The following is an 11,688-nucleotide window of genomic DNA, read 5'->3' as shown; positions in this document are numbered from 1 at the left end:
TTTAAGAAATTAATCCTTACAAAGTTTTAAATCACCACCATCAGAATCAACGACTTGAGTCAAAGTGATGGCACACCGATTTGACTCAGCGGCCGATTTGACTGGACAGCTTTTAGCTATTCTCTCTCTCTCTCTTTATATATATATATATATATATATATATATATATATATATATATATATATATATATTCACTTGTTCCAAAAAACAACTTTACTATTTTTATCAGATTCACAAGATTCTGCAGCATTAGTGAATGAAGCGATTCACCTGCGAAGTCCATACATGAACCGATCTTTATACTGGTTTAAAGAGTTCCCATAGGGGCCGGGCAGACCCATTAAATGGTCTGTTGCTCAGAAAATCTTGGCCATTAAAAAAAAATGTATTACTAGACATCCAGGCACCAATATCAGTTTTCTTCGTCGAGCCGACGATGTGTTGAGGACCTTTCAATGCAACTATATCCCACCCACTTGTTCAAACACAAGGTATCGTCGGTCTCCGTGTTCATATTATTCAGGTTTGCTGTCTAATATAGCGAGCCTTGCACCCCGTATCATAAAGTCAGGCTTTTTTCTCATTTTCAATTTAAAAACAACTAATAAATACTATGGAATTTGAATAGAAGAACATACATAGAATTTCAATATCTGTAACGGCCTACAGGTACGAGAGAAATATTGCAGGTAACTCAGGTCGCGCTACTCGCGTACATCGACCGCGTTGCTGATACGAGAAAGAGGAGCTAATTTACGTGCCAGGTGCTGCGGTGTAAGTACTATGTAGAAATATCCACCGGCGGCACTGCCCCCTCAGGATCACGACCAGTAAATGGCCACAATTCTCGAAGGGAATAGTAAATGGCCACAATTCTCGCAGGACATAACATAGCTGACCATAGTTTCGCACTAACAGATGTTAGCAACATGTCATCAGTTTGATTCTTGCAGTATTAATTCTCTACTCTAATTGCAAAAGTTAATGCTTCCACCATCGTTTCCGAACCTAAAGAGGGACATGACCAAGCAAAGGATAGAGGAAACAGTAGCTCATCGTGCTTTGAAGTCCTATGGACTAGGCAATCAGACGACCTAAGTCACAGTGGTACCCGTACCCATACCAGCGTACCCATACGGGCGTGCCGGCATACCCATACCGAGACTGGGTAAGTTTAGATCGGTTCCACGTCGGAACCAATCCAAACCACAAAAAAACATTATCTTGGTTTGTTTGTGTTTTCTTAAGATTATATGTAGAAACTATCAAAGGAACATTGTGTTAATGATGTGATGATATCAATTTTGTTTTTTAAAATTAAAAACATTTAACCGTACCAAGGTTGGCAAAAACACCGTATTCATACCCACTTCACTGAACCCGTACCAGCAACCGTGCCGTAAGCATCTGCCTCGAAGACTCGAAACTGTTACAACTCGAAATCCATCACGCCAATGTTGGCCAAAGACAAATGGCTTAATCAAAACATAACAATAGCTCAGAGAGGGTTACTCGATTGTCGAGCCATGCTTGGCTCCATTAAGAACACTACATGGCCAAGTCAAACCATGGCTGATGCTGATAAAAGTCTCTTCAAGTCTAACGTTCACATTGTTGAGTTTCCAGGGAGCCATGGCTTCAAAGAAAGGCCATTGAAAGAAATAGGATACTGAAATCATTTCTTTCATCCAACATAGAAAGATTGGACCCCAACAGAAAGAAGACTCTCAGATTTAGAGATGAAGGAATAAAATAGACGCATCACAACCCTGTCGTCACCAGCCGAAGCTGCCGAACGTTGTTGATAATGATACGGAGCTAATCAAAAGAATTTTGCTGGTGAAGACGTAGACGCACACTACTTGAATAGCTTCCTGAAGCCGTTCATTATTGAAAGGGCTCGCAGTTCACCAGCTCGCATGTCCTTCAGTCTCCGCCGAATAATCTACGGTTTGCAATCATCAAACAAGTCATTAGTGGCACAAAAATCATGCTTTTCATCAAAATGAAATCTATGAAGAAGATGTTAAACTTATTAAAGACAGTAGTCCAGATAAACGTTCTCTTTATCGTATTCAGAGCCCTTTATGAGGTGCTGGCCCAATATAACGGGGAAGAAAGCAAAACATATCCTTCAGAAGCGAAAAATACACATGATACTGCAATATTCAGTACTAACAGTGATAAATTCATATCCACTTTGGCACGCACAGTTTAGAAATTGGACATCCATGGTCACCAATTTGAGGAAATAAAACATAGGTAGAGAAGGTTAAACTAGTACGGCCAGGTTAGTCGATAATCATCCTTTTGGAAAAGGAAAATGTAGACAACGGCTCATTGTGGCAGGGACTGCAAAGGCCTTTAAGGCAGGCATTTAAAAAGTAACCAATGTGGTCAGATCCATCATCTCAAAGAGGACTGCAGGGTCCATTCTTACAATTTACAGGCCTTTTCATAGCGGTGTTTTTCTTATAGTAAGAACTATACAGAACAGTATGAACCACGTTAAAAAAAAAAGAGAGCAGTGAACAGTAAGCCGTTGTCAGCCACACACAACAGCAGAACAAACATGAGGTTTTGAAGATGGTGTGACATTTCACAGAAGCACAAGGAAAGATCAAATCACGTGCCCTCTATAACAGAATAGCATGAGGATGATCCAATTGCAATAATTTGTGATTTTCAAAGCGGATAAGGATTAAGGATGGATCAGTCTGAGATCCTCAGATAACCACATTATTTTATGTTCCTTCAGTAAGAACAGCAACAAGTCTACAAAAACAGCATCTGTGATCACCCAAACTACAAGAATGCCTCCTCATCCCTGTGCACTTGCTTGAGCTATTGGTTCCATTGAAAAACATCAGAACTCTTGTCAATACAAGTGGTAGTGCCTATCTTGAGACCTTTTTCCCAATTAACTCTAAGATGCCACTCAAATAACTATCCTGTCAAATTGGTGAAATTGTGAAATAAAACAAAGAGAACCTACTTACATATTGAGCACGAAATAGTATACGTTGTTCACTGGTACACAAGTTCACAGCTAGTTGCTTCAGTAACAATCTCCGGTCCACTTGATTTGGAGAAGCTACAGGCAAATTAATAGATTTGCTTTCCTGAAAGAAGCAAAAATATGCATTTTAGATTCTGAGGAAGAAATACATATCAGATCTGTCATCAGTAACACAAGAATAAACAGGTAGATGTAGTCACATATAACACGACTACATAAGCGATAAAAAACTAACCAAAGTAAAGTGAATTTCAATAACAGCAATTGGTAGTGCCCAACTAGAAAAAGAGATATATGAATGCTTTCTAATGAAATTGCAAGTTTTAGCTCCATTATCCATATAGCATGATACGGGTTTGTATCGTGCAATGCGTATATGATATGCCTACGATACACAATACACCCATGTATCATAGGCATATCACCCGTGTCGTGCAATACGAGGATTGTATCATACAATACGTGTGTGATACAACCCTCATATCATACGATACATGGACAAGACAACTGTACTTTTTTATAAAACAGTTGATCCTCCCGCTTTCTAAACATCTTTAAATGTTGTGGAAGGAAGAGGTTTGGCTAGTTTCTTAGAAGAATTGACCATATCTTGGTGGGACATTTCATTCGAAGGCATTGAAACAATTAACAAAGAAAATGAGATGAAAATGAAGATCATGATAATTATCGTTGACTGATGATAATCATGATATTTGGCACATGGCAGTGAACAATTATATGTTGTGAACTTATGATATAATCTAAACACTTTAAACTTGTGGTAGATGCTTATTATGTTATTCTGAATCTATGATTTCTCATTTTTAAATGTGTTGTTGATATATTATGGCTTATGAATGAATCAATGATGGATAGGAAATGATTTTATGTGTGATGAATTTTTTTATGGAATACATTTTTCCAGTTTTTTTCTGAATGTTCTCTATTGTTTTTCATGTTTGTTGAATTAAAAAATTAATTTTATGATATGCTATGCTACATCTACAATATGTTACAATATGGCATATAGGGACACCCGACTGATACGTGCTACGATATGCCTTTTACAATGTTGAAACTTTTTAGTAGATACAAATGAATAAAGGTACAGAAAAACTAAATATCCATAACAAAACAAGTTAAAAAGATACCGCATGAACAATTTCTAACTACGACCACATATAAATGCAGACACAATTTGCATACATGTACACAAAGAACTTCATTGATGAATAGCACATAAATTTTTTAGATAAACTCATTGACATACATGTACACTGCAAAGTGCAAACTAGAACGCCCAAAATTCAAGGATAATGGTGCAGAGTTTAGGGACAAGAGAAAGAAAGACTATCCTACTCCGAGGGGGGAAATTCCTCCAGCCGATAGGCAACTTGTATTAAGATCAGTGTTAAAACTTGACTAACGCTAGTTACAAGCCTTTAGGGGGATGAATTGGATCTTGGATCCTCAGTCATTCCCAACAGACCCAAATCCAAAACTGTGAGAACAAGCGAACAAAAAATTTATAAGAACTAGGGACCGTTGCAATTCTGTTAACAGTCTTATTGTAACACATAGGAATTCACCCTACTTCTCCCTGAACTAGTAATAATGAAAAGCCATACCTCAATGAATTTGGTGTACTGAGTGATGCTTGATTCACAGCAGTCCAAAATGAACTGCAGGGCTTGTTCCTCAAGCTCTGGATACTTCAGCCCCTTTCTGGATGTGGTTTTACCGGAAGCTGCAGCAGCCATCTAGAAAAGAAAGGACAAAAGAGAAAACAAATTGCAGAATGAAAAAAAAATGATTATATTTTTGCACTTAAGCAAGAAAAATGGCACTTCACTGCTAAAGAACTAGAATATCCAGAAAGAGATAATATTATAATTTACAAAGAGTAGAAGGTTAGAACAAAGAAAAATCTCAAAGTGTTCTCAGAGTGAAGTAACAAAACAAGGCAGTGTATGAAACCATGAATTAGACAAGACAGATATGAAGCACATAGAACTTTGCACTTTTGCAGCCCTAGTGGCTCTTTATTTTTCTCCCCCTCCTTTTTTTGACATGAATGCAACAAAGTGCATGATGATTGAGAATTGACAGAGAACAAATAAATTGAAGAATTAGCACATGGATTGGACTCTCAAACCTCCTCAAAGTGTTGCCTCATAGTTGGCGGGCTGATAGCTAGATAAGCATATGCCATCAATTCCAATGGCCAACCAGTGATTTGCAGAGGGAATCTTTGAGGCCTGTTCACACAAGATAAAATAAGACACAGATCAGATGCCCAGGTTATGATAATAAAAAAGTGTTTTACATTGCAGTGCAGAATAAAGCATAAAAATTGTTAATAACCACCATAGATGCTGCAATATTTGTAAAATGAAACCCAGCACCAGAATTTCTTACGTTGACAAGTTATGCTTCTTCAGAACCTCTAGCTTTTCCTTGAAACAAGGATCAGATGTAGTAAGTGATAAAGACAGATCCACTGAATCATTTGGATTGGACCCTTCGCTAGGAACAAAACCATAGGAAAGCAAAAGCTCGCCGTTTGATTTCTTCCCATAGGATATAAAAACCTACAGAAACAAAATTGGATGTGCTAAGATAGTAATTATCACAAACATTTCCTCAGTGCACAAGTTCAATGATTACTGGATGAACCTACAATTATCTGAAGTCTCATACCTATCTGCTTTAATAGCTTATATTAATGATACATGGTCATCCAAACCTCCTGAAAATGATATTTCTCTTAGCTATTATTTAGATTGGCAAGCCATAAGCGAAATATGTGTTCTACAGGGCTTATGTGTCATATTCCCTGTTTCTCACCCTATTGCTTCAGTTTGCCCCCAATAGGAAAATATTTGGTGGAGTGGCTTGATGTCGAACATGATTCTGTGGCAATATAGTATCTTCGAGATAATGAATACAGATGTCAGGCCTGCACTTCTCCCATTTTTACTTCCTTGTGTTAACCCCACCCCTGCAGCAGGGGCTTGCTGAAATAATATACTCTTTACTGTCTTTTCCCCATCACTTTAGTCTACTCCTGACATGAAAAGACTCAATGGAGTAGTTTGATGTGGAGATGCTCCTGCGACAAGAGAGTATCTAGCAAGTCATGAATACAGAGGCCAGGCCTGCCCTGGTCTTTCTCCCATTTCACTTCCTTGCCATCCCCTTCCCTGCAGCATGGGTTTGGCTGCCTTACTATTCTCTCTTTACTCTTCATGTGAATGAAGTTTGTACTCCACTAAATTCATCATATTCTTTGCAAGTGTAGTTGAAGTTGCTTCAGCCATTCCAGGAATGAGTCTGGTTTGTTAATAACTTAATTGATTGCTCTCTTTCATCATTTAAGCAGCTCATGTTAATCAAACATGCAAAATACTAGAAAAGGAGATCCAATTTATATTGAACGCATGAAAGATAACATTGATAGAATGGTTAATAATATCTTCACTATTCTTCTGGGGAGAAGTTACACTGCAAAAATACCTTTTACCTGCTCACCTGGTTGATAAGACCGATCAGTTGTGAAGACAACTCCTTTTGATGATTTATCATAATCTAGAAATGTCTCCACCTATCAAAGTAATTGAAAAACAACATTATCTAATTAAATTTAATCATCTAAAAAACACCTCAAAATTAAAGGTGGATATTGCTTTGGGTGTGTCGGCCAGCTAAGCCGTGTCCAAGATAGACAATGAAACCCCTAACTAGCACAGCCTGATTCCTTGGTGAGCTGGCATATAATTCATCTAGAGGTCCAAAGAACCACAAGATCGAATTTATATGAGCACCATACCTCTGAATTGTGATTAAGCATGTCAGCCCAAGGGACTAAGGCCACCTTTCCTTCCATAGATGGCAACCGCACCTGTAAAGCCAAGAATCCGGATGTGGATTTCCCAAAGAATATGGAAAATGTACACATTAAGTGCAAAAGTACTCTTCATTTAGCAATATTTAAGGTGTGAAGAAGTCTCAAAGATAATTTAAGAACCATAATAAAAATGCATCCAGAAATGAACAAGTACATTAAACTAAAGCTTTAGTGAATATTTAAAATTGACTCACCAATCGTGAAAAGAGAATCCCAAATGACCATCTGAAGGTTTCCATGTTGAACACCTAATTTGCAGAAATGTTGTCAGAATGAAAAACACTTAACTGTATTTTGCAGATCAGCCATAAGTTTGTTATGGATGACAAAAGCACTGAAATGTTCTGCCTGGTAATTATATATTTTCAAAAGATAACCAACAAAACTCCTATTGATTAATTGTTTTTTCAGTTATGCAACGTGTGGACTACCATTTAAAACAACAATATAGAAAATGCTGGTCAGCATTATCAATACACTCCATGTCCATATTGTTGAAGTATTTATTGACGGGTCTTGGAACCGGGTCTGGACCTGGACCCGGTCCAGGTTGTAGCCCTAATTGGGCTATACTTAAGTCTTTGTAACCCTCAGTTTTCAGAATATAAATGAAATTGGTAGCGAGAGAGTGTCTGGCTGCTAGTGGGCGTCAGACCTCTCAATCGTGGTTTTTTTCCTCGTGTTGAGGGTTTTCCATTTTAAGAGTGTCTTCTTACTTCTTCTCTTTCTACACATATCATATCGCAACTTTCTTTATCCATTTTATTTGAATATTTTTGCTAAAGCTTCCTTACAGGACCATATGCACATGCACATATGCAAAAGCATGTGCTAGATTAAGTTACACACCACAATGAAGTATACTGATGCTTGATGGGTCTAATACTAGCAAACTCAACGAATGACAAAATGAAACATGTACATGCCATATGCACAATGATAAACTCTCAGATACAGAAAAGGTAGCATTAGTTCACTGAGCCTTGGGTAGTTTTATCATCAACAAGCAGGAACGCAATGTCACAATATTTTAGCATTGTAAGCTTGCATAGCACAAATAAGCATTGTAAAAATCAGCCTGAATCAACCAATTCAAATCAAATAGGAGTCAAACTAGTTCAATAAATCAGCTCATACTAGAGTGCCATGTGACATACACTGTTCAGTTTATTGTTTTAAGATATTTTTGTATTTTTATTATTTTTAATTTATTTTGTATAGTTTTCCCTTCCTTGAAATGTTACATAACAATTTTTTTCCCATTCATAACCTATTAAGTGATTCAGATGAATTGGAAGCCTAGCTTATTCGACTCAATTTCCGATTCTTACAACATTAGCACAATCTACAGATTGGAGCAGATAGTCGGCAAATGTCATGTTTACACAAACAAGAAAACATCAAATCCATTGAACTCTTGTTTGAAGATGGAAGTAAAAAATGCCTGAGCTAGAGTTACCAAAAACATCATATAGGCTTCAGACATGCACTTCTCACGAAATGCACTACAAAAGCTAGAGACTGGGCACTCCCAAAGCACCTAGGGAAGTGAAAAATTTGAAAGAGGAAGCTTGCTTTCCCCTTCCAAACGCAGTATACTTCTTATATTTGAATTACGAAGCATACTTCCTTATGAGATGGGATGCAATCATGTTGTTATGTTGGGACTTACTTTTCCTTTTTCTAGAGTCACACTTGCTAAAAGGAAATTGTACTTCCTGCTCTACTTGTTTCCTTTTTGGTTCCACTTTCGCTTTCAATTTGCTTCTTTTTTCACTTCTAGGTTGCTCTATGATCTGTTCCTGGTCATATTCCTGGTTCAAGTCTGGTTCATTCTCGGCTTTTCACTTCCTAAATTTGTAAGGATCTTGCTTCTGCACTTGTGCTTCCCAAGTAACTTCTCACACCCACTTGCACAATTGATAACTCCAGTCTGACCTTATTTGATGACATTATAATGAAGGTTTCTACTCTTTTATTCCATTGGAAGATATTTTATGCAAGCATTTCACATGCAAGCCAAAAGAAAGGAGATGGATGAACCTCTCTCTCTCTGTCTCTGTCTGTCTGTCTCTCTCCCTCTCTGTCTTTTCTCCCGTCAGAATTTGTCCTTGAAGGTTCAAATTTACAAAATTTATGCAGTATGTTCTCGAATTGACAATCAAAAGAAACCTAAATCTATAATCTACTAGCATAACTGTGGCATTAAGAGACCATTGACCACCAATATGCAGATCAGTAATGCTATTGTCCAAAATAGCCTTTAAACAAGATAGAGATTATGAAGGATTAGCTATAATCCCAGACAGCAAAGGAGAAGTATTACAGCCATGATACTCAAAGATGTCAATTCTTAAATTCACATTGAATTGAACTATAGTGGCATAAATCATGTACCTTCTCAGGAAATAAATGGGGGTATTTGGAAAATACCCTGATCTTAAGGTCATTGTATCTGCAAGGTAATTAAATTTGCCAACTTCATTATTATTCAGTCAAAGATAGAATGTCCAGAGAGAACATTAACGTGGTTTATAGACATTTGCTTAAAAGGAAATAGACAACATAAATAAAAGGACTTCATACGTTCCAGAAACATCGGTAATCCTTTCTATAGCCCGTTCTCGGATTTGTGAAGCTTCCAGATACGTGTCTAACTCCGTGCGAGTCCTGCCACGATGCATAAATACTATAGAGAAAATGAATCGAGAATGTAATATCATGCAGGAGGAACACATGACATGAAAGTGCCGATATTACACAAGTATCTGGAACCTATTGAAAAATCAACAAGACAAGAAAGCATGGGTACCAGTATAAGAGCGAATATGGCTGCCGCGGCAAGGCGGAAATGTATGGATGCCATTTTGAAGACACACCGATGTTAGCTTCACTGATCAAATATGTCGCAAGTAACGGCCAGTCTGGCACGTTAAATTTCCTTAAAACTTCACCTGCTTCTTGACAGGTCCATGCCTACCAATCCAATATATATCAGTTACATTTGCGGCTCACTGAACAAATAACTATCTCAATTACATAGCATGGAACAAAGAGGAACGCGAAATCAGAAGCTAGTTCATTCAACAGAAAGACATAGAAGACAATAACGCCGGGGGCCACTTTTCACTCCATTCTGAAGTGTTGAACCCCGAAATATAACGACATAAATTTAATCTGAGATGACGGCAGAAGGATTCCCCTGAATTCTCATAATCTATCCTGTTATCTGGTGAAACGGCAGACTTGCTCATATATTAAGTGAAAAGTACAATCCAATTCAGACGTCTTTGCCGACAAAATCATGAATCATCAGTTACTTTCTTGCTTCCTGGCTACTGTCTCAGAAATATCAGGAGATTCACTCTCAGTTGTCGCATGAGACACAAAAATACACCTAACCCATCCAACACGTCACCCTCCATCTTACCGAATCGGCAGATATCACAAGGGGCGGCGGAACGAACAGCAGCTTCTCCCCCTTCCGGACGTTCTTGAGGGCGACGAGCCCCCGATCGCCGATGTCGACCCGATCGATCGCCATCTTCTGGGGTGGAAGGCCGGAATCCGTGAGCCATTTCTGCAGGGTGATGGCACTCTCCAGAGACTCGATCTCGCAGCCCCAGGGAATGGTGCCGAGGGTTTCGGAGGAGGGCAGAGAGATCGCAGACCGTACCCGGATCGTCCTGCTAGTGCACATAGAAGGAATCAAGAATTTACTTCTTCTGGATTTCTTAGGGGAGAAATTGGGTAAAAATTGAGTGCAGAACGTCCCAGCTTCCGCCATTGCCAGGCACAGTGAGAAGAAAGACAAGGTGAGAAAGCCAGCGGGAAAATCTTATCTGAGAGCTTTTGAACGTTCGCGCCTTCTATCGACACGTGTTAGACTTGGGGAGAGAGAGAGTGGAACAAAATACGGGTCGGATAAAATTAAAACTAAAACACATCGGGTCAAAACTGAGCCCGACGTGAAGGGAAACTTCAATTCCTCACACTAAACGCCTCAAAGTTCTAAACCTGCATCGGGTCGACCCAACCTGATAACGAGTTGGGCCTGAACCGACCGGACATAAAAAAAACCAGGATTACTCGAAAAATCCGAATCCGAGTTGAGTTTGATTAAATTTAAAAATATATTTTTAATATAAAATAATATAATAGAATATTATTTATATATATATATATATATATATATATATATAAATAAAAAGTAAATTATCAAGCCCGAATCAAGCTTATCGATCTCATCCTGGCTGACCCGAGTCCCTTTTCCCTAGGCTCTGGTCTGAACTCGAGTCAGGCCGAATACCAGGGCAGCCCGGCTTGGTGCCAACTTTACCTCAAACGAACAACATGTTTTTCCATCCCAGGATGAGTGGGGGAGAGAACTACTGTGGAAGATCTAACCCTCGTGTTTTTCATGAGTCCAAATGGGGCTCGTGCTATACTAACTTGCACATGTATGACACCTTTTTACAATTAAAAATTTAAAAATGAACCGTGCATTTGTTTTATCATTTTTAAAAGATATTATCTTTACTTTATCTAATTTATAGATGTTCACATGTTTTGTGCAAAGTAGGATTAAAAAACAAATGAACAAAAACCTATGTCATATCTCAATTTGATGTTTAATTTCACAATATAAATTCGATCCAGATCTGGTTTTACAAATTAAACATATGCTTGATCCAAATTTGATTTGATTCATTGACATGCTATTCATTCTTGTCAATATTGACAATAATACACAGAGAAGTAA

General features: G+C 38.1%; 1 protein-coding gene across 1 annotated transcript; it reads right to left on the bottom strand.

Moving 5' to 3' along the window:
* Positions 1 to 1,457: 1,457 nt before the first annotated feature.
* On the bottom strand, positions 1,458 to 10,764 carry LOC116258548 (ribulose-1,5 bisphosphate carboxylase/oxygenase large subunit N-methyltransferase, chloroplastic). The gene is made up of 12 exons (XM_031635734.2): positions 10,357 to 10,764; positions 9,739 to 9,902; positions 9,513 to 9,596; positions 9,324 to 9,381; positions 7,121 to 7,174; positions 6,849 to 6,920; positions 6,543 to 6,623; positions 5,438 to 5,610; positions 5,175 to 5,277; positions 4,648 to 4,779; positions 3,000 to 3,122; positions 1,458 to 1,945 (listed from the first exon to the last, which is right to left on the bottom strand). The coding sequence occupies exons 1-12, from the start codon at positions 10,711 to 10,713 to the stop codon at positions 1,859 to 1,861; spliced, it is 1,488 nt and encodes a 495-aa protein (XP_031491594.1). The 5' UTR covers positions 10,714 to 10,764; the 3' UTR covers positions 1,458 to 1,858.
* Positions 10,765 to 11,688: the final 924 nt, after the last annotated feature.

The sequence above is a fragment of the Nymphaea colorata genome, chromosome 8 (assembly GCF_008831285.2).
Source record: "Nymphaea colorata isolate Beijing-Zhang1983 chromosome 8, ASM883128v2, whole genome shotgun sequence".
In the NCBI taxonomy this organism is placed as follows: domain Eukaryota; kingdom Viridiplantae; phylum Streptophyta; class Magnoliopsida; order Nymphaeales; family Nymphaeaceae; genus Nymphaea; species Nymphaea colorata.
Note: the sequence above shows the minus strand (reverse complement) of the source record. Positions and strands in the feature narration are given on the sequence as shown.